The sequence below is a fragment of the Cannabis sativa genome, chromosome 6 (genome assembly GCF_029168945.1).
Source record: "Cannabis sativa cultivar Pink pepper isolate KNU-18-1 chromosome 6, ASM2916894v1, whole genome shotgun sequence".
Taxonomy (NCBI): Eukaryota; Viridiplantae; Streptophyta; class Magnoliopsida; order Rosales; family Cannabaceae; genus Cannabis; species Cannabis sativa.
Window position 1 is genome coordinate 8,071,854 of NC_083606.1, and position 27,537 is coordinate 8,099,390.

The window sequence follows — 27,537 nt, forward strand, 5'->3', positions numbered from 1 at the left end:
GTTTTTAGTTTTTAAAATTGTGTTTTTAAAATTGAGAATAAAAAACAGTTTTTACCATTTTAAAAATTTGATGGTATTTGGCTTAGATTTTTTAAAACTATTTTTAGATTTTTTTACTTAAAAAAATAATATTCTACACCATACTATGACATGAATCCATTCAACCTCGAACCCGAACTTGAACACGATCCTAGACCCCAAACCTCGACACAAACACAGACCCTAACTTAGGCTGGCGTCTGGGTTGGGATTCGGGGTCCAGGTAAGGTTAGGGTCTGGAGTCGGGATTCAGTGTCCGAGGTCCAGGTTTGGGTCGGAGTCTGGGTCCGTGTTTGGGGTTAGGTCTAGGTCGGGGGGTCCGGGTCAAACTAAGGTTGGGGTTCGGGGTCAGGCCCGGATCGAGTCCGTGTTTGGGGTCCGAGTTGGGTCTGAGTCTGGGTCTAGGGTCTAGGGTTTGAGATCCGAGTCCGGGTTCCATGGTCAAGGTTCGAGGTCTGGGGTCTGGGTCCAGGTTCCTTGGTCAGGGTTCAAGGTTTGGGGTCTAGGGTCTGGGGTTCGAGTCTGGGTTCCATGGTCTGAGTCCGGGGTCCAAATTCCATGGTCCTGGTTCATGTCAAGTCTGAGTCCAAGTCTATGTTTATATTTGAAGAGTTATTTTTAAAAATGTGGTTGGTTGTAGTGTGATTTAATATTTTTGAGTTTTAAAATATTAAATTTGTGATTTGTAAAAAATCTGAAAAATATTAAAGTAAGAAAATATTTGAAGATTTTTTAATGTTTGAAAACATAAAAAGCATTAAAAAAAATTGTTTTTAGTTTTTAGCCTAGAACTTAAAATTATTTTGAGATTTAATTTTTGAAAACTCTTAACCAAAGAATTTTCACACTTTTTAAGTTTTAAGAAACATAAAATTATTTTAAAGTTCGTAACCAATCAACCCCTAATACAATATTTTGTTAGTTATATATATATATATAAAAAAAAAAATAATACAATATTTTGTTAGAATTCACATTAATTAATTGAGCTCTTAAAGCCACCTCACCATGATGAATAAGCCAACCTTGGACATTTAGGATATGAAGGACCATTTATTTTATGGTACTAAATAAATTAATCTTTCCACCACTTGGAAAATTTAACACATATATGGAAAATAAATAATTTACTAATTATATTAAAATTAGCAAATATTTTTTAAAAAAAGAAAGAAAGAAAGTGGTAGATAGATATACATAGATGAAAAATGAATAATAAATCATTCATCAATAGTTTCTAAATTCGATTTCGAACCATTAAATACCTAAAAACTTGAATTTCCCATTTTTAGTTAATAAAATCAATAATTAGGTTTAATCATACATTTGGTACGATTTTTGAGAATTTTTTGGACATGTAACATATATTTAAAAATCTATAACAATTGCTTACGAAGATAAAATTTATATTTTTATTATCTCGTGTATTTTTTTTTAAAAAAAATTCTTCCATAATTTATGATATATTTACTTAATGGGAATGAAAATTAATGGGATGATATTAATTCTAATACAATTTTTTATTAGATTTTGCAAAGAGAAAAAATAGTGGGGTTCACACAAATTAAGAAGAAAAAAAAAAGAAAAAGGTTAGAATTCTTTTCCTAATTTAATTTAATTTTATTTTATTTTATTAATTAAAAATAAAAAAGATAAATATGCTCTTTAAAAATCTATAAACAGAAAATAATCACATGTTCTAATAATGACAATTTTGTTAAATTAAAACATTTTATTATTTTTTCTAATTATGTAAATAAAATAATATAATTTTAATTTTAATAATCAACATAATAAAATATTATTTTTGATTATTTTTTATTTTCAACTAATTCATTTCTCCATTTATTATTCTGATTCCATATACAGTTTAGTAAACGCTCCACTAATAGCTTAAGTTTTTCTTCATTCATGAAAAAAAAAAATTGTAACACAGGATTGGTAAAGCTAATATATATTTTTTTAAAAAATGTTTAAACTTTTAGATTTATATTGGCATAATTCAAAATTAGAAGAAAAAAAGTGATATTTTTGCAAAAGAAAACGTGGAAAGTAATTAAATAGTTGGTGGCGCGAAATCAACGACTTCTTACTTAGTCCTATTCAACTCAAACCGTTTTTTCGCGCAATTTATTTATTAATTTATTTTTTATATAAATAATTAATTTTTTTAATCAATTAAAAGTCTTTTTTTTTTCTTTCTTTTTATTTATTAATTAAAAAATAATAATTTAAATTTTGATTATTTCTTCAACGCATTGTTTCCCTTTCCTTCTATTCCTTCATCTTGGTCTCTCAGCCCAACGAAGACTTCTCGCCGGAAAATCTGACTCCGATCATCGTCGATCGCTTCCTCCAGTCTCCGGTGATACATCAGAGCGGAATCCGTCGGATTTCGATTCGAAGTTTGGGAAAATCATTCAAACACAAAGTTTAGGTAATCGCTGAGATTTTGGGTATTTCATTTATGGATTATCGTTTATTAGTGATTGGATTCCGAGAAAATATTAAACACAGAGAGAGAAAGGTTTTAAGGTTTGTCGTTTGGTTATTATTAATAAAATAGTGAGATTTTTTTGTTATTCTCTTTTATGATGTATTAAATTTTATAATTAGCGTTTGGTAGGGTTTCAATTTCAATCTTTCATACTTTTTACTTATTGTGCCAATCAGTGAATATATATATTATAAATATATTACGGTTTGAATATTATCGCTATTATTTTACAACTAGAATGTAGTTAGTTTTGTTAATTTTTTTTTTATTTAAGTAAATAAATAAACAGAAATTGATTAATCTGATTTTGTTGTAATTTTGGGTTCAATGAACAATCAAATCTCTCTCTCTTTTTGCTGTGAAAATGGGTTATGGAGAGATTTGATGAACAGTGAAACACTGAAGTTTGTCTTCCACAAAAGAGACATGGACCCCTTAAATGCAGAAGTTTATGTTATGTTATGAAAAAACCTGGGTTTTCTTTCTCTATTTCAATTAAAGCCAATGCTTTTCATTGATTTTCGTTCCCGAATCTTGGAAAAATGAATTCAAGAGTCAAATGAAAAATAATTACCTATTATATACAATTATTATTTTCATATCTTACCACTCTGACCCTGTATCTCATATATATTGTTTTGTGTGTACTATATTTTATTTTATTTATTTCTACTGAGAAGTGAGAAGTTCTTTTCTTTTTCTTGGTATAATTTAGACTGTAAAAAAATTCATGGGGATGGATAGTGATCTCCATTACACGTGGATTTGCTTGTCTCTTGCCATTTCTCCAAGGACATTACCATCTGCAATTTCAATCTTCTAATTATACATGGGAATAAAATATACATTAAAGTATACAAACAAAATAAATGTATTTTCCCTTCTTTCTTTTCTTATTTAATTTATTTTATTTTTTTATTTTGGTGGGTTAGATTTGTAGTTGGTTTAGTAAAAAAGGCATTAAAAATCCATGAATGAATCTTTTGATAATAATTGGTAGCAAGTGATCCCAAGATTGCTTTTGTTTTTCATTCTAAGAAAAAGAGAGAATTTTTTTTTTATTTTTTTTTTTGAGCTTGTTTTGTCAAAGTTTAATTTTGATATACTTCCATTGAATTCGCTTTCATGAAAGTGAGTTGGGATAGAAGAAGAAGGTAATAAGTTAAGTGGGGTTGTGTTTAGAGCAAACCAACTTCCAGCCTAGCCGACCATGGCACTCTCGTGAGAGAGACAAAAGAAAAGAAGAAAAAAAAAAGAATCCCTTTATCCTACGCACTCCTCTTTCATAATATCCTACACCCATTACCTTCTTCCTTCCCCTTCTCTAGTCCACTCTCCCAGTATCCCCAAATTGCTGAGGGGACCCCTTACCCTGTAATGGCAGTTTATGGGATAACTAAAGCCAAAGCTACAATGATAACTGTTTGTGCACGTAGTGGCATTTCCCGCAATTCTCTGTGACCCCATTTCACCATATGTCTTTTAACCCCTTTTCCCACCTGAACTCCTTCCCATGGCCTGATCTCCCTGGATTCGGCCTTATCCTTAGGAAAGAGCAATACCCATTTGAGTTTATGAGTTGTAATACTGATATTGATACTCAATCAGATCTGTGGTTCTGTAAAGATGTATGCTTTTCTCATCTTTCCCTTTTTCTTTTGCAGGAGTTTATTCTTTGCTTTTCCTTTTTAGCCTGGCTTAAATTGCATCTCACTTTTCTTTTTTGTTTATGCAGAGAAAAGGATCTTCTTTTTTGAGGAAGCCTGTGTGTTGCCATTGAATGCGGAATACTAGAAAAGGCAAAGAAGGGGTGTCAGATGATTGCTGGTTTAATTTTGTGAATTTTCATTATATCTTCCTCTTTTGATCAATGTTGTCTAGTTTGGATATTGTTTGATGGATGTATGTAAATCGGAGCGAGCATTTAGGAAGCACATAACGGTGGAGACCCCACGACCACCATTGGTTCCGGCAGAAAAGAATAATGTACTCACCACCGGCCGCCTTCGAACGAGGGAAGTTTCTTCAAGGTACAAGTCACCTACTCCCTCGACCACGCCAAAGGGTGCTCGGCGTTGCCCATCACCCAATCTTACAAGAACAGCATCTTCACCCACTTCTTCTTCTTCCTCTTCTCATTTGGTATCTAAAAGAGCAATATCTGTGGATAGGAAGAGACCTTCAACGCCTCCTTCCCCCTTAAGTCCATCTACACCGGTTCAGGATTCGTCCGTAGATATGCATTTAGCGTCCAGAAGAGTTGCTAGTTCTCGGTTGCCGCCGGATAGTTTATGGCCTTCAACGATGCGGAGTTTGAGTGTTTCTTTTCAGTCTGATACAATTTCTATTCCTGTTAGTAAGAAGGAAAAACCAGTTGTTACAAATGCTTTGTCTGAACGTACTTTGAGGTCATCATCAAATGTAGCACATAAACAGGTTGAAACATCTGTTTCTAGAAAGCCTACACCTGAAAGAAAGAGAAGCCCTTTAAAGGTGGGGAAGAATGTGGCTGATCAGTCAGAGAATTCTAGACCAGTGGATGGTTTACATACTCGTTTGATAGATCAGCATCGGTGGCCGAGTAGAACAGGTGGGAAGCTGTCTTCTAATTCATTAAATAGAAGTATGGATCTTGGTGATAAAAGTGCCAGAAATCTTTCCACACCTGGACCTGGATTTGGGTTGTCTTCTTTGAGAAGAACACCCTCTTCTGATGTTATAGGAAAGCCTTTACAAAAATCTTCAAGTGATGCTGCAAGGCTATTATCAACCGTGGAAAGTTGCAGAGCAGGGTTTGGGGTGAGTTTAGTTGATGATAATTCACTTCATACATCCAGACTTCACAAGTTTCCCTCTACAAGTTTGCCAGAAAGACCCAAGTCTGCAAATTCTGTAGCCAGATCTCAGTCTTTGCCTACTCGTCCACCCTCACCTAGTAAGACCTCGTTGATAGCCTCCTCTGTTACTAGGGGTGTCAGTCCGTCACGGAACAGACCATCCACTCCCCCTTCTAGAGGAATTAGTCCATCTCGAATAAGGGCATCCGGCATTTCAAATCAACCCACCAATCCAAATTCTGTGCTTAGTTTTATTGCTGATTTTAAAAAAGGAAAAAAGGGTTCTGGGTACATTGAAGACGCTCATCAGCTAAGGTTGCTATACAATAGATATTTGCAATGGAGATTTGCTAATGCTCGCTCAGAGACAGTTCTTTATGTGCAGAAAGTAACTGCCGAGGTAGGATTTTGGTTTCAGTAGAAATAGCAAAATCTGGGCATGCATTTATTTATTATGTTAGCCTTTAGTAATGCTATTGTATCATCAGTGTTGGTAGAACTTGGCATTGTTTGCAGGAGTGATAAGAAAACTGAATTAGCACCATAACTAAGGATGCAGTAATCTGTTTTTGTTTTAAGATATTTGCAATCCATAACTAATTTGTTTTCTTATGTAATTATGTTGTGAGGGGCCTTGTACTCTCTAGATAAATATTTCAAAAATAGTTCATTTTGTTTATATTGAAGAATGGAATCCTTTTCAGTACTGGTTTGTTTAATACATTTACATATTGCATAGTTTTTTATAACAAATTTTATTTGATGGTGTAGAGAACTCTATTCAATGTCTGGAGTGCAACACTAAGTCTGTGGGATTCGGTGATTCGGAAAAGGATCAGTCTGCAGCAGATGAAGCTTGAGCTCGAACTGAACTCAGTTTTGAATGATCAAGTAATGTTTCTTCTTCTTATTATGTTACATGAACTTTATTAATTTTCTTCATGATATGGGTACATTTTCTAGTCAAGAGAATTTCAGTTGAAAAAAAGGAAATAATTGTATGCTTTTAGGAGGCTGGTCTGGGAATTCGGTTGTATCCACGTTTATTCATCCTGGTGAAATAAGCAAATGATTTAGAAAGTAATGTCATATATGCATAATTTATGGGCACCTTTTCAGTTTTAATCTCTTTCTATTATTTTTGTTTCCTTTCTTCAGTCTATACACATCTGAACCCAAAAGTTTACCTTCACATGTCATTGTGATACCATTTCTAATCTCTTGTTTACCTGATGATGATTCAGATGCCCTACCTTGATGATTGGGCTTTGCTTGAAAGAGATCACATGACCTCTTTATCTGGGGCTGTGGAAGATTTGGAAGCAAGCACTCTCCGTCTTCCAGTTACCGGTGTAGCAAGGGTATGTTAGTTTGAATGAAGTCATCCAATTTTGTCTGTTGTGGTAATAATTACTGATATCATTGTACACTTCTTATTTTTGCAGGCAGATATTGATTCTTTGAAGGTTGCTATCTGCTCAGCAGTTGATGTGATGCAGGCTATGGGAACATCTATTTGCTCTTTGCTTCCAAGGGTGAGCTCATATTTACAAATTACATTACACACACACATATATATATATACAATCCGGTTCTCCTTTTTCTCTTTTGCTAAATGCATGGTTTTCTGTCTCAATGCTTTTGTATTGTGAATGTTCCAATTATCCATCATTATCAAATATTTGTCTAGTCCAAAGGATAAGCCCTGTAAGATTGAAACCCGAGTAAGCCCATAGTGTCATTCTAGATACTATCAATGTACTAAAAGACTTTTTCACATCTTAACATGACTTGTAGGCGGAAAGCATAAATAGTTTGGTTTCAGAACTTGCTGTTGTAGCAGCTCGGGAGAAAGCAATGCTTGACGCATGTGAAACTTTATTGGCTTCGACAACAGCTATGCAGGTAAAAAGCAATGATGAAGTATTTTTTTCTCTAAAATCTCTTTACCGCTTCTTTCACTAACCGCTCGTAAGATTAATGGAAAACTATATGATCCAATTGCATCGACAACATGTTCTTTAAATTCTTCTTATCTAGTGTTTAAGGCTTTTTCAAATGTTAGTAGTAGTATTTCTATCTCTAATCACTAACTGACTCGAAACAGGTGGAGGAATTTAGTCTAAGGACACATCTCATACAAATAAAAGAAGATTTGGGAAGATTAAGTAGCCAATTTTGGCAATCAAGACATCCTTATAATCCTCACTAGTTGCGGCGAAGAGATCAGCGGTGTCTCCTCCGTTCTCTGTATGTAAATTGAGGTTTTAGTGTTATCTTTTTTCTTTTTGTTCCCTCCCTTAATTTTTTTTTTTTCTAGAACTTAAATGGATTATTTTCTTTTTCTAATCAATCCCTTTTTTCTTTTTAACAAAGCAAAGAGTGATTAGCTTAGCTTAATTGCTCTGTCTTTTCCCACTTGTAATTCTTTTTCTTCTTGTATTAAGTAACTAAAAAAAAGGAAAATTCAAAGAGAGATATATATATAGAGTGAGAGATAGGAAAATGTTGAGTTTCATTATTGTACATGCAAATCCAGAAATGGGAAAGAAAAGGGTGTAGAAAAACAGGGTTCTGTTTTGTACATGTGTTTTTGAGTTAAATTTTGAGTTGATATATACTTAGAATTGGACATAACATATCTAACGTTTCTTATCATTGAAATGAAGAAATGGAAACATCCCAATTTGCTATTGTGTTTCAACTTGAGATGCGTACAGTTTATGCTCAAATATTACACTTAGCAAGTTTGGGTTTATTTATTTTGTTGCAGAAAGTTTAATTTTGAACTAATCATATGAATGGATTTATTTTAGTTTTTTTTTTTAAAAAAAAAAAGCCACGTGTAATACTTGATTGTAAAATAAAATCCAAACACTGCAAGTAATTCACGTTATTTTTTTGATAAACATCCAAACACTGCAACCAACCACGTGTAATGCTTAATTATTTATTGTTTCTCATAAAAGTCAAGCGGTCATTACAATTATTCACCCGTTAAAAGAATTTCGTCTCTAAAATCTAACATGAATAACTCCAGACACTGAGACCTCATGTCGAACTCTAATTCTCAGGTGGCTTTCTCCACTTTACTATTTCTCCAGAGTACTTTGACTAGTGTTATGATCTTGTTTCAAAGGACTTTATTCTTTCTGTTAAGAATCGACACTGGTTGCTCCTCATATGAAAAATGTGATTGGAGCTCTTGGGTTTCATAAATTAGAACATGGGTTGGATTCGAGATGCATTTCTTCAACATAGAAATATAAAATATGTTATGTATTGGTGACAAAGCTGAAGGCAAGGCTAGACGGTATGCTACCAATCTAAACTTCTCGAGAATCTCAAATGGCCTTGTAAATCTAAGGCATAGCTTGCCCTTTTTCTAGAAATGTTTAACCCCTTTCATTGGTGATACCCGTAGGAAGACATGATCTCCTACCTGAAACTCTATGTGTCTATGTTTTGGATCTGTATAACTATTATGCCAGCTCTGAGAAGCAAGTATTCTGGCCTTGATCTTCTCTATAGCCTCATTGGTCTGCTAAACTAATCCCGAACCTAGGTATTTTCTTTTTTCGATTTCATCCCAGTGAATTGGAGATTTACATTTTGTGCCATACAACATCTCATAGGGAGTCATCCCTATGGTACTCTGATAACTATTGTTGTATGAAAATTCCATCAGTGGCAAATACTTACTCTAGGAGCCTTCAAAATCCATCACACAGGCTCGTAACATATCATTTAATATTTGAATTGTCCTCTCGGACTGACCATCTGTCTAAGGATGGAAAGTTGTACTAAACTTCAGCGTTGTTCCCATGGCTCGCTGGAGACTTTTCCAAAACTTGGAAGTGAACTTTGGATCCCTATCCAAAATAATGGACTTTGGAGCCCCATGAAGTCGTACTATTTCTTTTACATAAAATTCTGCACACTGATGTAGTGAATATGTTGTTTTCAGTGGCAGAAAGTGTGTTGGCTTGGTAAACCAATCCACAACTACCCATATGGAATTAAACATACCCGTGGTTTTAGGTAATACAACCACAAAATCCATGGTAACATCCTCTCACTTGCACTCAGGAAGTGTCAAAGGCTGCAACAATCCTGCAGACCTTTGATGTTTAGCCTTAATCTGTTGACAAATAAAACATTTGGTCACATATTCCACCACATCCTTTTTCATACTACACCACCAGTAGTATGGATTTAGATCTTGATACATCTTGGTGGTACCAGGATGTAATGAATAGGGAGTGGTATGAGCTTCATCTAGAATCTCTTTTCTAAGTTCGGGATACAAACTTGGGTTTTATAAAATAACACCATGTTAGCTGATACTGAGAAATCTTTAGCTTGGCCAACTAAGACTTCTTCTCAAACTTTCACCAATTCTGGATCCACCAACTGAGCATTTTTAATCCTCTCCAACAAGTCTGATTATAGTGTCAAATTACTAAGTTTGCCAACCATAAACTTAATACCTGATTTGACCACGTCATCTGCCATCTAGGGTGGAATGGTTCGAGATTCAACGGTGTTGTTTCTGGAAAATGGGTCGAGTGGAGGTTTAGGAAGATTTGAATCAAAAAGTTGAAGACTTCTTACATTCACTATTAATACAATGGCAAAGAAGATATTTTTTGGAAAATAGAGTGCTCTAGCTTGAGAATTCAAAAATGGGGATTTTGAAAGTCTGAGATAGTGAAAGAGAAGAAAATGGTTAGACAAATCCTTTTGTACCTCTATCAGGACTCTTGTAACTCGAAATGGATGGCCCAGATCTTTTCTTCCAAAAAGCATCTTTCGATCCGACGGATGGGAAGTTGTAAAGATTGCATTTAATACTCACACTGCATTTATTATTCATCATTGCACGTCCCGTGTACTATACACATTATAAGAGGGGTCATCTCAATTGTCCTACCATCATTGCAACTCCTCCTAAGAAATGTGCCCCCAACGCGCGCATGTTGCCAACAATTTCTTTAAAGGTGCCGCATGCGTGCCACGCCAATGGTACATGAAATTAATGACCTCTTACTCGATAACAGCTCATGAGATACGTTTGTGATCCCAGCCAACACCATGTGTCAAAGACTTATCTCCAAAGAGCAAAAGAGTAATGCAAGCTATTGGACTGTAGAGCGTCCTGAAAGCTTGCGGGTAAATATTATTTGTACTTCTGAACATATGACATATGACATTTAATGAGGGGGATTAGCTTAATGCTTTCCTAATCAAAGTCCTTTGGTATAATTCTGTCACGGAGAGGCCTCCTAGAACCGAGAATAGCTCAGGATAGAAGAATACACGGAAGCCTACTTAACTTTGCCTTGGCTTCCCGGACGCAGAAGGCGAATTGCCTCTCCTGGACCCGGAGGGTTCTAAGCACGGAAGCATGCCCAGCTGATACCCAGACGGGTATTCGTAGAGCCTAATGTGGATGTCGACCATCTTGGAGTGTCGCGGATGTCTACCTTTTTTGCATGTCAGATCACCAAGTGACAGTGATGCTTTTTCTGACGAAGATCAGATCTTGTCTCCTACTTCCAAACATGGTAGTGCGCACACCTCTACCACCTTTTTTCCAGGCAGATATTGCAGACTCTTGCTTTTAAAGAAGAAAGCTTTGAGCGACACGTGGACTATACTTATAAAGGTTAAACCTTTGGATGACGCGTGTTCACTTCGTACAAATAGTCCCCCATTGTCTAGCTACATCACGCATAGGGACAGTGGTTCCTAAGGGACCCAAGTGACATCTCTTGCTTTGCACAATTTACCCTATTAGTGGGCTTTGAGTAGAAATTTTAGGCGGGTCATGGCCATGTCCATACCCGTCACTTAGCCTATAAATAGCCTTCTGTTTACAAAAGGAGGATCACAACCTACATAGCTAAAATTCTTCCAATATTACTCTTGGTCTTCATCTTCTACAAGAGAAACTTAGAGTATAGAGTTAGGGAATCTTGCAAAAAATATTGTAAACATATCAAAAACTCCCTAAGAGGCTAATGACTAACTCATAGACTAAGGTTAATTAACATCCGAACCACGTAAAAATTCTCTGTCTCTTCATATTCTGCATTTCACTATTTCTTTAGTTCTAAAATATTTAGTTTCCAAAAATTTCGATAAACAAAATCATATATTTAACCACTTTTCAAATTCAAATAATAATCTCATTGAATTAATTAATTAATTAATTAACCCAAAAAGACAAGCTAAATTAACCCTTGTCTGTTTAGGACAAGGATGGTGTCTTTTAACCTGATAATTTTTGTCTCAACAAATTTTGTCTTGATAAATTTTGACTTAACAATTTTTATCTTTTTCCTATTTAATTAATTTGAAAATTATTTATTTATTACAAAAATAAATAATTATTATTTTTCCAATCTATATCCGAATGATATTATAGTACTCTTTATCCTTTCTCTTGACAGTGTTTCAAGGTGGTTATTCGGGGACCATGAACCTATAATTCTAAGCTCCAATAAATTAGATTATTTATTGAGCATCAACCAAATAATCTTTGTTTATTAATTTCATGATTACTCCACTAAAAATATAGAATTGAACTCTTAGTAATTATATAATTATATTTACTGAGTTTTACTCCATTGTCTATTGATATAATCAATTCCAGTGATTATCCCTCCATGTGTTAGTTTGTAATTAGTTTCGGTCAAAATACAGTTTTATTCTTCTAATTACTTCTTTATCCTTTAGTACATTAATTCACTAGTGGAAGTATAATTTAGATCCCATCTAAATTTGTGCATAATATTCCAGTTCTAGAATTAACACTTAAAAGGAACTAGCATCCGATCCGTTAGAAAAATCAAGATTCCATAATTGTAAATCATGTTCCCAGCCATCCACATTGTTAGCTTCTCAAAATAGAAGTTCTAAGAATCATCTTCTTTGATAAACTTTAACGAGTGAATCAAGAAAACTAATAACACGAGTAGGAATTCATGATTACTCAAGATTTAGGTCGATTTACTATTGATCATTGTTATGATATGAATTAGTCTTTATAGTAAATGACATATTAAATAAAGACAGTTTCATTCATATTGGTCCTTGTTATATATAATCTCTATTATATACAACACCTTCACTTTGATGTCATACTACATCCGTAATCTGAATCAATATTACTTGCATCAAAAAATGGGCATTAGTGAACCGTACTAGCAACCATTGATTAAATATTTTATAACTTTAATATGTTCTCTGTTTTATTCATAGATAAATGGTCTTAGTTCTTTGTACAACTACAAGCTACAACCTCATATATGAATAATTTTTTTTTTTTATATTTATATATAAATTATTCAATACTAAATTTTAATAATTTAATATTCAAGTATATATCAAAATGTTGCGATGTTTTGTATTTTTAGACTTGGACTATGAAACTTAGCGGTTTTGTTTCATCCTCTATTTGACAGCATAAACTAGTTACAAATAGTGTGAAACAACTTGATTGTATATAAACATTTGGAAACATACTTTGTGTAACTGATTGCCAAAAGATGGTACTGGTGTGAAAAGCATCATAAGCAACAATTTTGTTTCAATTGCAAAACTGGGTACATACATTGAATTTATGCTACACAAAAATTTCACTCTATCTTATTCATTCTTGGGAATCTGCAATGTATTTGGTTTATACATCATAATCACATAAACAAAAATATACCTTGTATTCTTGTGGGGATGCACACATTGAAAGGGGGACAAATGCAAGTACAAAATATTTTCAGCAATTGAGTCCACATTGCTTGACATCAGGCCCCTTGGTTTTCATTACAAATGGATCAATTCGAACCCAAAGTAAGGAGAAGATAGAAGCCAAAAGAATTGACCATATGACAACAATGGTAGGTGTTCGGTTTTGGCGCCCCATCAAACCTTTAAGGAAGGGATATAGATGGACAATGACCCAAAAGGCAAAGAAAAGCTTTCCAAATAGAGGACCCCATGATTGGTATCCATTGTTTATGGCATCTGCAATCCCAGCAACCACTCCAACAATGTTGATGATTAATAGAGTTGTTGGTGGAATTAGAAGTGTGGTCCATTTAAAGGCATACAACTCTCCAAAATCATCATCATCTGTTGTTTTTGATGTGACTGTAAAGTTAGTGTCAATTCCAGCCAAAATCTTTAGAAGACCTTGTACAACAGCAAATAAGTGAGCTGATACACCACCAATGACCCAAAATTGCTCATTTCTCCACCACTCTTCAATGCTTACTCCACTCCATCTCAACTCAAGAATACCAGTAGCAAAGATTGAAATGAACAGAGAAATGAAGTAGAGACTTGCCCAAGTGCTTATCTAGATCATGAACAAACCAAATCATCATTTTACCAACAGAATCAAATAAATGTAAATGGTTAAATGAATAGTTATCTTCCTCATAAAATGAGTTGAGTTGAAAGAGTTAATGTAATGCACATACCGGTGGCATGATGAATTTATCAGTGAGCAAGCAAATTGCAGGGAGGGTACAATAGGCAAGAAGTGGTAGGGAGGTGAAAGGGTAGACAGTTGTGTTGACATAAGCAAACCGCTCGAGCCACTTGAGCTTTCCTTGCTTGTGGCCATACCAGAGAGGACAATGGTGACTGAAAAAGATTTCAATGGAACCTAAAGCCCATCGAAGTACTTGGTTGAGCCTATCAGAAAGATTGATGGGTGCTGTACCCTTGAATGCAGGCCTCTTTGGCATACAATATATTGACCTCCAACCACGGCAATGCATCTTAAATCCAGTCAGAATATCTTCTGTGATAGATCCATAAATCCATCCTAGCTGCATATGCAATGAGCAAGAAAATATTCAGTTCTTTGTTCAAGCTACCATTTTTCTAAAACTCATTACATAAAATGTAAATGTTGATAAGCTTTTGAACTCTACCTCAAGACCCCATTCTGTTTTGTCTTCATAACCACAACTGATGACATGAATGGCTTCTTTGAGCAAGGCTGCTGGACTAGAGGAAGGAGGCACACCACCTTCTGTCATCAATGTTGAGGTTACAAAAATTGCAGATTGTCCAAATTTCTTTTCGAAATTCATCTCTGACAGTAGTATCTCCTTGTCATCTTCCACTCCTACACGAAAAACGAACATAAACTTAGTCGACTTGGAAAGAAAAGTTTGCATTTGATAACAAGGAAAGTATTTAAAGGATAATGATCTTTACAAACCTTGTAGACTGGCTCCTTCATTTACATCATTCTTGACATACTTGGGAAGCTTCTTGCGGCGGCCAAAGCAAGGACAACAGTCACAACTCACCATCTTTGGACGCTTTGGACCCTTTGGAGGATTGTAGCCATATAAGGCTTGTCTTCTAAACACACATCCTGTACCGACATATACTGGTCCTTGAACACCATCTAGACCTCTCATGTTAATCTACAAAAACAAAGATTTTGATTGTTAACTACTTGAAATAGTAGGATTATAGGCCATTATGATGTGAGAGTTTTGTGTGACTTACATCAAAGAAGACTGAGTTCTTGTTGGCATATCGATCGTTCTTATCAATACCATCAAATCTTTGAGGGAACTGAACATAGCAGACTCGCTTTCCCACCTGAGGATCCATCAAGAAACACATGGCCTCTCTTGCAGCCTTGCTGTTGTTAATATAATGATCACAATCCAAGTTCAACATGAAAGGAGCATTGGTAAGCACAGCAGAAACTCGAACCTGAAGAATGATTTTCATGAAGTTTAGAAGCATTGGCAAGTAAAATCATTGCTATTACTAAAACATGCACATTGATTTTCTCAGGATAGAAAGAACAGAATGCTTGAAATTCTTACCAGGCAATTCATGGCACCAGCTTTCTTGTGATGTTGGAAACCAGGCCTTTTCTCACGAGAGACATAGACAAGGCGAGGCAGCTCATTTCCCTCAGTGTCAAGTCCTCCACTATGACCAAGAAAAACTTGAATCATACCAGGATGATCCTTGGTGTTGTTCCCAGGCCATGGTGTTCCATCTTGCATAATCCAACCTTCTGGAGGAACCTTTGTAGCTTTGGCAACAAGAGCATTGATTCTCACCTTGAATTCCTCATATTCTCTCTGTCAAAAAAACAAGCAAAAAAAACAATATATTATTATCTCTCAAAAGGGTTTCTAACTTTTGATTCCAACATGAGCATTGCTATGTAACAACTTAGCAGGAAAAGCATCAAATCAAATCAAATCCTTGTGTAACATTTTGATCTATTTTGTTCACAAACCTTCATTGCTCTTCTCTCCTTGACAAAAGTAGGTTGCACTTTGTCCTTGAGGTAATCAATCTTCTCACAGAAGTACATGTCAGGAGCTCTTGGCTCTATGGAAAACTTCTTGCAGAAAGGAACCCATTTCCTAGCAAACTCTGCAGTTTCCGATAAGGCTTCGAATGTACACATGGAAGCTCCATCATCAGAAATGTAGCAAGAGATCTTGTCAACTGGGTAGTCCATTGCTAAGATCGAAAGAATTGTGTTGGCAGTAACAATAGGAGGTTCCTTCATTGGATCCACAGTACTCACAAACACATCAACTGGGGCAAGCATGTTTGGCTCTCCCTCTCTCTCATACCTACATAAAATTTGAGTTAGTAAACTCACTTGTCAAAATACACAACTTTTATTTTGATTTTCACTTGCTTCTTATGCTCTTTAGTTTTACATACCTGATTGAAAGACGATCAAGATAGGTCTCGCGGTCAATGGGGAACCATTTGGGAAACTGATCAAGAATCCATGAAAACCCAAACCAAATCTCACATATCACAGAAGTCAACCATAGACCAAATGAATCCTCAACTGGGTTCAGAATTCTATAATGGAAGAACAAGGCCAAGATGAACAAACGAGCCACAATCACCATTCGATATGGATTGAGCTTGCTTGATGCAAGTGGTACTTTTCTTGATAGTGGCTGCCTTGCCTCATCAATCCTACATAAAATAATTAGTATTAGTCTTTTCATATATCATATTAATTTGTATATACATGTATTGATTAATATGTAAGTTTACATACAGAGCCATGTCTTGATCATTAACATCATCATGAGGATCAGGACCAAGATTTCCCTGCTGCATTTTCCAATCCTCCATTCTTTCTTTCCATCCTCCCTCTTTCTTTTCATCCCATCTTTCACTCCCTTCATTTTCAAAAACCAATAATTACAAATGTAAGAATCATTAAGGTTGTTATAATCTTTATAAAGAAATATAATAAGTAACCAAAAGGGTACCTGGCTCAGAAACTGGATATGGGTGAACTCTCTTATGGAGAGAAGAAGACAACATTTGCTGATCATGATTATGAGATGCCAATGGAAACTCTCCACTAACCTGTGTAAACATGTGAAATTTACATGAACAGAAGTTTTAGAGCAAATTCAAGTGAATACATTTTAAATATTATATTTTTTTTATTACATGTCTACTTCTAACTCCAGCAATAACAGGTGGGAATTGAGCATTGGAAGTGTCCTCATCTTCATGGCCTCTTCCATAGCTCATTTTTCCATGAAGCAGAGCATCCACAATATGTTCTTGCCTTTTCTTTTCATCTTCCATGTTGAACTCTTGCTCAATATCATCAACATCTTCCTCATCCTCATCTCCCTCCACCCTAGGACTCCCTTCAATAACAGCATTTTATATATAATTAATAAAATTATAATTCAAATTATAGATGTAATTATATATAGATAAAAAATTAGGTCAGAGAATCACTTTTGCCTGGTAGGAACATTTCTGATTTACAGCAGTACATAGAAAAATTGATTTATACATTATAAGTAGTATCTATCCACTTTCAGAAAATTATGAATAATTTAAGTATTGTTTAGTAATAATTAAAAAATTAGTTTTCTGATTAATTAATCAAAAACTATGAACAACCCACATAATTTTGTTAAACTAAACTAGAAAAAAGAAAAGAGTTACTGAAGAGGCATTTAAGGTGCCAAAAATATGATTCAAATAGTCTTTTTTTTTAAAAAAAAAATGCGTAGATATATTAAACATTAAAATAGTTAGACCTCATGGTCATTACAAATTAAGTTACTTGGAATGGATGACGGATCCACTGTACCAGACACATTACAATTGAAGGCCTATTTAGTCACATTATAAGCAGCATAGTTACAGTTGAAGGCCTATTTAGTCAGTTGTTGGGGTATTTATATTATTTCATATGCGTGTAACTGATCAATTTGAATTTTTTTTATGCCATAAATTATTCAAAATTTCTTAAAAACATACCAAATGCTTACTATAACTTAACTATAGTATATACCTCCATAATTCATATAAAAAATTTAGAATATAGTTTCTCTAGGTGACAAAAACAACATAAAACAATATATACGTATGTATGTATGTATGTATGTATGTATGTACCTTTGAGACGTTTGAATCTGGTTTTGCATTGGGGGCAGTTTTGAGAGCCTTCTCTTCTCTCATACTCATAACAAGGACGACAGACAGGAAAGCCACACTCATTACAAGCAACAAACAACTCTCCATCCACTGTCAATCCCACTTGGTCTCCACATATCTCACACACTTGACCATCCAAGTTCCTCAATGTCTTCGGCTGCAATACACAAACATATATATATATACTCTATTAATAATTCTCATGCACGTACGTAACAATATAATTAATATACAACATGCATATGTCTTATATGCACCTCTTCATGGCCATGAATGACCACAAGTTCATTCCGGTTATGAGATCCGGCGACAAGTCCGGCGCTAGCTTCCATGTTGTGATCAGAAAGATGGGAGAGAGCATGCAAATGTGGTGAGAGATGAGAATTGAGAGGTGTGAAGTAGTGAAAGAGGGGAGAGTTGTAGGTTATTATGAATGGAGAGGGAAAAGAGAATTATGGGATATATATTTTTTATTATAATTTTGGTGTGAAGGTGTCTCACCTAATGAGCACACGTTATTAGAGGTGTTGTTGCTGTTGTTGTTGGTTGCAGGGTCCCCATTGCCATGAAGTTAAGCTTCAGCTATTATACATTTTCAGATTTTCTTTTCAACTGCCATATATATCTTATATGGTAATGTACTATACTATACTATTACTATTCTTCTTCCTTAGCTTATTAATATTCTATCTGTGTTGCCACATTTTGCCTTTTCACAACGACCAATACTGTTTTCAAGTCTCATTCTTCACTTTTTTTTTTTTTTTTTTCAATGGGCGACAGTATGTATTTAATGTTTGTCATAAATAATTAGGAAATTACTTTATATACTATTTTTTTAATTTTTTTTTTTTAAATTATGGTATCGATTGTTCTGGTAATTTTTATGTAGATTGCTGTGTAAATTTTAGTTACAATTTAAATTGTTCTGTTAGTTGCTCTATATAAATTTTTATGTGAGTTTCTCAACAAATTAAAAAAAAAGTATAAAAATAAAAAACTCCAAAATATTTTTAGGATTATATTACAATTTAAATGTAATTGTGTAATTATAATTAATAGAGTAATATTTATTTATTTAAATTGATGATTACATCTTACATATGAACTCATCTAATAATAGTTAGTTTTATAGAAAAAAAATTAATATTGTTTAGTAATTAATGTTTTAAATGAAAAAAATTAGTAATTATATAGACTCAATTCTCTCAATTACTTTAATTACATTAAATTTAAAAATGTGTAATTAAGTTAAATGTAGTAATTATTTTTAATTCCCAATTCCAATTAGATGGTAGGTTTATTTTTTTACACGGTTGTTACGAGTTGCTACTCCAATAACAACAATTTATTGTGTCTATAGTTGTACTGATTTTTTTATACATTTTTTTAATGTTTAAAAATGAATATACAGGTATATATATATACTAGCAAAAATTACGTGCGAGGCACGTATACTAAATTTTATGCTAGTTTTTTCTATGTTATTTGAAAGTGATACAATAAAAAATTAAAGAAAAAACATTATTAGTTATTAGGTGAGATTATTTGAATAAAGAACAATAAATAATCACGTAAAAATCAAAAATAATTATTTGAATAAAGAATTCAATATACACATTTATATATATGAATCTCATTAATCAAAAAGAATTATTAAATATATGAACAATAATTTGTCACGCTATATGTTTCCCAATAAAGAAATCCACCTCCTCATAGTCAAAAATAAACAATATATGTAATACAGATCTTTGTAATGAAGTACCTAAAAGAAACAAAACTTCAGTTAGCATAATCGGAAAAGGTTTAAGTGAACTAAATAATGACTAAGAACATCTAAATTACAAAATGAAAATAACATGTCTATATGAGTATGATTCTATTGCTATATGAGCATAATTGATCTAAGAGAAAATAGATAAACTTATAAACATATAAATATACTTAATATTAATTTTGACAAAGAAACAATTCAATTATAAACAATTCTAAATATCAGCTTGACAATTTCAACACACTAATTACTCATTAAATAACCATAATGTATACATCATGATAATTTTATTTTATTTGATATCAAATGATAGAGATTATTGAGGTTTTCAGCCATGAAAAACACACTATGATCAAAAAGTAATGCTCATTAATTGTATATTTCAAAGAAACTCTAATTTCCATGAATGTCCCTAATAATATATAAACAATAAAGTTGTAATAAAAAAAAAAAAGTAGCGAAATTTCATTTAATATAAGAAATAGAACAAATTGAAGATTTATACAATACTGGAATTTGAACTCTTAGAAGCCATTAGCGAAGGGGCAAAACTCGTTAGATCTCCTAGTTGAACACTACCTTAAAAAAAATTAAGGAGGCGTTTGGTTGAGAGGAATGAAAATATAGGAATAGGAATGGGAATGGGAATAAGAATGGGAATGGAATGGAATAAAATTTAAAATGTATAAAAAAAATTGATAAAAAAATAATTAAATTTTTTTTCTTGTTACATTGGAATGGTCATTCCTTTCTTTTTAAAATGGAATAGTCATTCCACCAAAATTGTGGAAAGAGCATTCCATTGGAATGCCATTTCAATACTTTAAAATGCAACCAAACAAAGGAATGGAATGAAAATTATTTCCTTTCCATTACATTCCATTTCATTACCTCCAACCAAACGCCACCTAAATGATATGGAGGTTTTTTTTATGTGTTTCTGTTTCGATATGTTCTTTTAAAACACCATAAATTGTAAAACAAGCCTAACAGTTGCTTAATGTTTCCTTAGCTTTAACGTGGCACCCACTTCTTAGATTGACTTTTTTATCTTGTATATTTATGTATCTTTGAGATTTAACGGAAAAGGCTCTATTGCCTTGAGATTTAAACCACGTTTGATTTTCTTATTATTTACAGGGCCGGCATGCTTTGGTCTATTATATAAATACAACAAATGAGACTTGGGAGTGGGTTGACCCTAAGGAGGTAACAATTGTGTTTTAAAATCTTGGTTCCTGAAGAATGTTTCAAGATACAAGTATGATGGGTTTTTTATATTATAGACGATTTGTTCCAAAACATAATAGAACTAACCAATTTAGGTTAATGATCTGGCTTCTGATACGTCCATATTAAAGATGATTGGGGGTGTGCGGTTCTCTAAATGCTATGAAATAATTTTGTAGTTAGTCTGTGAATATTGCAATGAAAGTGTTGGTTTGAACTGACAATTTTGTGGTTACTTACAACTTACAAGAATTCTTGACAAGGTTGTTGAATAGTAAACCAATATAAAACTTGTTTTACTCTCTTGAATAATATGAACGATAATTCATTTTTTCACCATGTTTAAAAATAAATACAAATTTGATGAGCATATTACTTTTTTTTTTTTTAATTGAGAGTCTCAGAGTATCAAATCCCGGGTTGTTTTTTTTTAAATGTGTTGTGATTCTCGAATATTTAGCATCAAATATCAGTTCAAATATTAATAGAATTTGTTTTATTATTATTTTATTATATAAATAATATTTTATTATTTTATTAAATAAAAATTAAAAGTCACCCAAATATCAGTTCAAATATTAATGGGATTTGTTTTATTATTATTTTATTATATATAAATAATATTTTATTATTTTATTAAATAAAAATTAAAAGTCACCCATAAATTTCTCAAAAACCAAGAATTTTAGTTATATAGGCACACTTTATATAGAATAGATATAGAGAGAGAGAGAGAGAGAGAGAGAGAAGAGAATACTTGTAATTGAATATTGGTAAAGAATATAAAATATATGAAATAGCGTAAAAGTTAGAGAAGTGAACACTCTGGTTGAGATGATTGCTTAAGGAATGTTTGACAATGAGGAAATTTATTTGGTCACACCCACTAACTACAATTTGTTATAACACAGCAACAACATCTGTATATTTTTAGAAACTCATTTCATTTACCACTTACTTGATTCATTTCCCCAACAATATATTATATTATTAATAATTACTTCATAACCCACAGTTTTCAATTACCAAAAATATTTGTTGGGTCTCAATTTATGTGCTCAAAATGGCAATTCAGTGAAGTCTTCACAATATCATATCAACACACATTTTGTAATTTTTAAGTTGTTTTTAAATTTTAGAATTAAAAAAAAATGGCCACAGCTATTAACAAAGAAGGGTGTTCTTTAACGAGCTAAGTGTGCTATTTAAGAATGTTATAGTTTTATTGTTTAAACTTTTAGGGACAATTTTGTTCCATGTGGCTCGGGATGCAAATTCTGCAGCACATGATTTGGCAAAGCATGCCCTTTAGTTAGACGATAAGTTATCTTAGTTTGAGAAAGTGATGCCGCCGATTGTAAATTATTGCTTTGTTAATCATGTGTGATTTGATCACCGTCAAAAAAAAAAAAAAAACCCACTTTTAGAAGTTTTTTATAAGATTTATTATTAACTAATAAACATTTATTATATTTTTCTTTAGTTTTTTTTATTGTTATCATTATTTTTATTATTTTGTAGCTTTTATATAGAAATTATTATAAGTATAAACAAAAGTAAAGTCAAACAGAGATATGATCCCTATTGGCAAAGCTTAAAATAAGTTATTTCTAGCTTATTTAATTAAACAAAATACACTAATTTTTAAAGAAATTAGGATTCCAAGTTTACTAAAAATTATATATTTATGAAGCTACAAATACAAGCAAAATCTATCCCAAACACAATATTTAAGCTTTTAAATTTGAACCAAAAATGGTGGAGTACAAAAATAGAATTCTAGAATTAGCCACAATGTTTCTTAATTTAATTTAATAGTCTGAAGAAAGTGATGGTAGAAGAATAGATAGATAGACACATTGCCAACATATTTAACATGAGTTGGCCTTTGAAATTTTTAAACATTGGTGGTGGTGCCTCACCTAAACGGTGACGTTTTAAGAAGAAACCACAAAGGGAACAAGTAGCATCAAAAGTACTTATCTTGATGATGATTTGTTTTTTTTACAGAAATAGTTTCTAAATAACCAGAACAAGAAGAATTGAAAACCATGCTTGAATTGCAAGAACTTAAAACCTAAGCCAAAGCTCATATCGTTAGGTAAGTGAGTTGAAGACTCTCTATCTAGGACAGAAATAGCAGCCTTGTGGTTGTGTACCTGTATTTGCACATGGTATTATATTGATTGGGACATGATTTTGTTTCGTGATTGTATTTTTACGAAATGTATTCCATGATGTACGACAACCGTTAGATGAGGACATTATTTGATCTGATGGTTGAGATTGATCTAGGAATAATTAAGGTTAAAAAATAGTAACATATCCTGAGACCCATCTAATGTACCACGAAATACATTCTGTGAAAGTACATTATGGGACAAAATCGGGACAAAATCGTGTCCCTATATTGATATATATATTTACATAAATGTATGTATATACTGAGAGAGAGGTTAGAAGTACATCAAACAATGATTTTCTGCCAAACAATCAGGTTGTGCCAATCTAATCATTCTAGTACCAATAAAGTTTTCAGAAGATATGAATAATCTTAAGCTTTGAAAATCTTTTCACAACTATATGCTTATTACACAATCATAAGTGTTGCTTCAAAAAAATAAATATTTTTTTACAATAAGGGCCTTTAAAATCCATTATAGAATTCTAAATCCAGAAGATAGTTTACAACAAAATTTAGTGATATAAATATAATCTCAACCAGCTGTTACACTAATGCTATACATTACCTTCCAATTTTACTCAAGCTTGTTAAATAATACAAATTAAATCACTATTTCCTTCAATCAAACATTGGCTGATACTTCATCAACTCCAACTGCTTCATTTGAAATGTCTTTTTTCTTTGGGGGTTCTTGAGCTTTTTGTTGAAGAGCTTTGTTTGGAACCAAGATTATGAATATATTCCTGTCCCTAAAGTTTTTGGCTTCCTCTGTTGCTAGCTGCAACAACAAGCAGAGGTGAACAATTAACTCTGAAACTTACACAAATCTGAGCATAAGCCCATAATGAATATTTGGAAACATGAGATGATAAATCTGAGTCATGATAGATTACATAATCACCAAACAAACCAACCAATGATAAATTGAACTTCATTTTTTTACTGTTCCTATTTTTCGGTAGAGCCACAATCTTTCTGAATCTAAGAGATTTGACAGTCCATAAATTTGCAAGAAAAATAATTGTATGTTGTTTGTGAATATTAAAAATAAAGATGACAACTATTCAAAAAACAAAAAATAAAGATGATAAATACACACCTCCCCAACATCGTTCTGGAAACGTTTGATAAGCTCTATAGCAATATTTCGGAAATCATTTTCACGACCTTTCAAGTTAACTATAACTTTAACCTGCAGAAATTACAACAAAGATTTAACTATACATGCAAAATAAAACAAGAGACGAGATAATGTGTGTAGGCAAATGCTGACAGTTAAAAAGAGTTTTATTAACCTTGTCGCCATCTTTCAAAAACTTCTTCGCAGATCTCAAGCGTACGGAATAATCGTGTTGATCAATATTAAAACTGCAAAGAGAATTAGTTAAAGTAATTAGAAAAAACACAATATAATAAGGATGTCTTGTTTCCAATTTTAAAAAGGTAGAAACTTAAATGAGGAAGCGGAATAAAGAGCATCATAAACAGTTATTTTGCAGCCAAATTCCAAATTTCATTATATTTTTTTAGCAACTCACAGTTACTAAATCAAAAGGGTAATTATTTTTCTAAATGGAAATCTAATTCAGGGAGATAAATAAACTAATGGAAGGAAATTCACATTACACAAAACATGCACCATATGCCTCATGGCCAAACCACTAACAAGGATTCTTTATTTCCCCTTCATTCTTTTTTCAGCTCTTGCAATTTTCAGGTCTTTTGTTTGTATGCACATGGGTCCATTCTTACATGTGTATTCCTCAGTATAAAATTAGTCAGCTTTCCCCTCCATAATGTATATACCATTATAAAATGCACCACACAGAACAAAGAAATACTAAAAGAAACAGAAGTTGTATAATAGAATAGAAATAAGACTAGAGTATTGTACCCCATTTTTAGCTCTTTCAAATCCATGCGACTTGCTGACATTTAACAGCACAATGTCATCAGTAACTTTTCACATATCTAAGAATCATTCATGAACGGTAATGAGAAAAAAAAAAAAAGAACTATAGAAAGAAGGACATTCACCAGCACTTTTCTTCTGCTGTTCTCTTTTCTTCTTTTGTTGTTCATATCTATATTTACTGAAATCAGATAAGAAATGGATATTATGGTTTAGAATAGATTTCATGCTCTCTGTCCATTAACTGATTACTTTTCCCTTTATAAAGAAACTACTTTCTAAAACTGAGATTTTAGGAGACATATGTATGAATCATAAATGATCTACATAGATAGCTAGCTTTGTGTGTGTGTGTATACAACAAATTTTTTTTACTTGTAATCCATTATTTTGAGGACGGGTGGGTCTGCCTCCGGCGATAATATAACCTGCAACAGCAAGGAAAGTATAAGTCTATCAAAATACAAAAATCAACCGCAACTTGCATTAAAAAAACTCAAGGTGAATGCTTCCATATTTCATGTCAAAAGAACACAATGACAAAGAACTTCTATTCAGTTTATATATATAATGTCTAAGCTTGAACTCCATCATGAACTTAATAAACTCATAACCCCACATAGCCTACTTAGTCAACAATAACAACATACTCTAATATTCCCCCGTCATAGAAGATAGAGAAAAGGAAAGAAGGCCTTCAAAACCAATGATAAATCAGTAGCTAGTTAGCAACAATTGGAAATTTTCAGATTATTCCTTTTCCATTGAAGTTGCCATCTTTAGCCACAAAAGGGAAAAAAGGTACTAAACTTTCAAAACATAACATTGTAATAGCTATAAGTATGTATAAACAGATATATTTATATATATATATATATATATAGAGAGAGAGAGAGAGAGAGACGTACAAGATCAAGACCAGCATCGTCAGCCATTTGAACAGCCTCAGACTTAGTAACGACTCCCACCTACATAGATAGATACAGCCAATATTAATCACAAATCCCAAACTTAAACACAGTTAAACAAACTATCTGATTATAAAACAGAATTCAAATATCAAAAAATGACAATGTTGTGAATTTTTAGCTATGCATTCATAACAGTAGACACAACATTAAGTCACTAACCATATTCTGCCGTTCATCAATAAGCCTCACGGAGCCTGACCTATTTTCAAACCACCCAACAAAAAACAAAACCCACTTCAATTTCAACTCCAATTAGCTCAAATTTCAAAACCCACCAAAAAAAATTCAAATTTTGGACAACAGAAGAAGATTAATTTCGATTAACCTGATGGTGGACAAATCAAGAGCTTGGTCATCGTCGGAGTCGTTCTGCTTAAAACGCCTAGAATCTTGGCCCGAGTAACGAGACCCGCCGCCGCCGCCATAACGGGATGTAATTGGAGCTCCGCAAGTGGAGGAAATAGAAATGTGAGAGGTGAATTTGATGAGGTCAGGGTAACGAATTTTAAGGCCGAAAAGTCTGGAATCGAAGGAAGATAGAATGAATGAAGAGGGTGCCGCTTTGGCTGGTGCTGTGGTCCGACTACGGACCAATTTAAGCGAACAGCTGGTGGTGATACCAGCCATGGCGTTTGAGCTCAACTATGCTACAGTCTACACTGATAAGTGGTAAGGATTTGGCACATTATTGCTTATATTTTTCTCCTTCCTTATCCACAATTTTTGCTAATGAGAAGAAGAAGACTACAGAAGGAAGATCAAGACTATTGGGCCGTAAGTGGGCCGTGAAGAAGGCCTGAAATATTTCTGGCCCAAAGCTGTAGAAAAATTAGATTGGAAAATTTGAATGTATACCCACTTTTTCTATTTTCTTACAAAAATACTACATGCCACGTGTCTTTATAGGGTTTTGCCACATCAATTATTAAAAAAAAATCTTCTTTTAAAAAAGGTAATTGGACGTTGGATGTAACTGTTTGTAACAGTTGTTTACTTTTTTTGGTTTTAATCTATTTAAAAATTATTCTTTATTATTTTTAAATATTAAATAATCATTACATAAATCTCACTGTTCATCTTCTTCTAATTTTCTTTCTTTTTTCGGGCAGTTATTGTGTTGTGGGAAGTTTATTTTTTTTTTCAAATTTTTCTATTATTCTTATTACTATTATTATTATTTATAATACTAAATCTAACAAGGTTCAGTATATATTTTAGTCAAACAACCTTTAAAGTTATATGGTTCTGTTCTCACTCATAAACAAATTGATCATTCTAAATCCTAAAGTCTTCAACCTCACTATTATACTCTTTGCCAAATCCATGTAACTCCTTACAATTATTATCATTCACCATCATCTAATGTCTCTAAATCCAAGAAGCTTAAAGTATTTGAGGTAAATAATTCTAAGTTTACACGTCTATTGTTCACAATAGGGAAAGATTCATAGGTCTTGTTTTCTTATTTTCATTTTCAAGTTTATGTCGGAGTAAAACTGTCATATCCCCCTAAGTACTAAGTACTCATCCGATTATAGTGATCTTGGTACCGTCGCAAAGCTAATTTGGTGATCTAAAAATTTTATGAAGAACCTAG

At 33.0% G+C, this 27,537-nt stretch overlaps 3 protein-coding genes across 4 annotated transcripts; 1 reads left to right on the plus strand and 2 right to left on the minus strand.

Moving 5' to 3' along the window:
- Positions 1-2,183: 2,183 nt before the first annotated feature.
- LOC115725341 (AUGMIN subunit 8) lies at positions 2,184-7,976 on the plus strand. 2 transcript variants are annotated; one of them, XM_030654826.2, is made up of 7 exons: positions 2,184-2,476; positions 4,272-5,773; positions 6,145-6,264; positions 6,618-6,734; positions 6,819-6,908; positions 7,171-7,278; positions 7,481-7,976. In XM_030654826.2, the coding sequence occupies exons 2-7, from the start codon at positions 4,433-4,435 to the stop codon at positions 7,583-7,585; spliced, it is 1,881 nt and encodes a 626-aa protein (XP_030510686.1). In that variant the 5' UTR covers positions 2,184-2,476; positions 4,272-4,432; the 3' UTR covers positions 7,586-7,976. The 2 variants fall into 2 exon arrangements, with proteins under 2 accessions (XP_030510686.1, XP_030510685.1); XM_030654825.2 differs by having other exon boundaries at positions 2,257-4,164.
- Positions 7,977-12,933: 4,957 nt separating this feature from the next.
- Positions 12,934-18,456, minus strand: LOC115725342 (cellulose synthase A catalytic subunit 7 [UDP-forming]). The gene is made up of 13 exons (XM_030654827.2): positions 18,123-18,456; positions 17,827-18,022; positions 16,858-17,063; positions 16,671-16,770; positions 16,454-16,577; positions 16,102-16,368; positions 15,662-16,007; positions 15,237-15,500; positions 14,908-15,120; positions 14,612-14,822; positions 14,319-14,515; positions 13,860-14,213; positions 12,934-13,735 (listed from the first exon to the last, which is right to left on the minus strand). Exons 1-13 carry the CDS (start codon positions 18,195-18,197, stop codon positions 13,154-13,156), a joined length of 3,135 nt encoding a protein of 1,044 aa, XP_030510687.1. The 5' UTR covers positions 18,198-18,456; the 3' UTR covers positions 12,934-13,153.
- A 4,965-nt stretch (positions 18,457-23,421) lies between these two features.
- Positions 23,422-26,667, minus strand: LOC115725546 (translation initiation factor IF3-4, chloroplastic). Its single transcript, XM_030655104.2, has 9 exons — positions 26,266-26,667; positions 26,100-26,139; positions 25,878-25,937; positions 25,345-25,397; positions 25,095-25,150; positions 24,952-24,985; positions 24,353-24,425; positions 24,157-24,249; positions 23,422-23,835 (listed from the first exon to the last, which is right to left on the minus strand). The coding sequence occupies exons 1-9, from the start codon at positions 26,565-26,567 to the stop codon at positions 23,680-23,682; spliced, it is 867 nt and encodes a 288-aa protein (XP_030510964.1). The 5' UTR covers positions 26,568-26,667; the 3' UTR covers positions 23,422-23,679.
- Between the last annotated feature and the right edge of the window lie 870 nt (positions 26,668-27,537).

Coding starts and splice junctions, on each gene's coding strand:
- LOC115725546 (XM_030655104.2), bottom strand. CDS start 26,567: ATGGCTGGTATCACCACCAGCTGTTCGCTTAAATTGGTCCGTAGTCGG. Junction 25,938..26,099: donor TTGATGAACGGCAGAATATG/GTTAGTGACTTA, acceptor CTATCTATGTAG/GTGGGAGTCGTTACTAAGTC. Junction 24,426..24,951: donor TTGAAAGAGCTAAAAATGGG/GTACAATACTCT, acceptor TTCTCTTTGCAG/TTTTAATATTGATCAACACG.
- LOC115725341 (XM_030654826.2), top strand. CDS start 4,433: ATGGATGTATGTAAATCGGAGCGAGCATTTAGGAAGCACATAACGGTG. Junction 6,735..6,818: donor CAGTTACCGGTGTAGCAAGG/GTATGTTAGTTT, acceptor TTATTTTTGCAG/GCAGATATTGATTCTTTGAA. Junction 7,279..7,480: donor CTTCGACAACAGCTATGCAG/GTAAAAAGCAAT, acceptor GACTCGAAACAG/GTGGAGGAATTTAGTCTAAG.
- LOC115725342 (XM_030654827.2), bottom strand. CDS start 18,197: ATGGAAGCTAGCGCCGGACTTGTCGCCGGATCTCATAACCGGAATGAA. Junction 18,023..18,122: donor TCATTCATGGCCATGAAGAG/GTGCATATAAGA, acceptor TGTGTATTGCAG/CCGAAGACATTGAGGAACTT. Junction 14,214..14,318: donor AAACAGAATGGGGTCTTGAG/GTAGAGTTCAAA, acceptor TTGCATATGCAG/CTAGGATGGATTTATGGATC.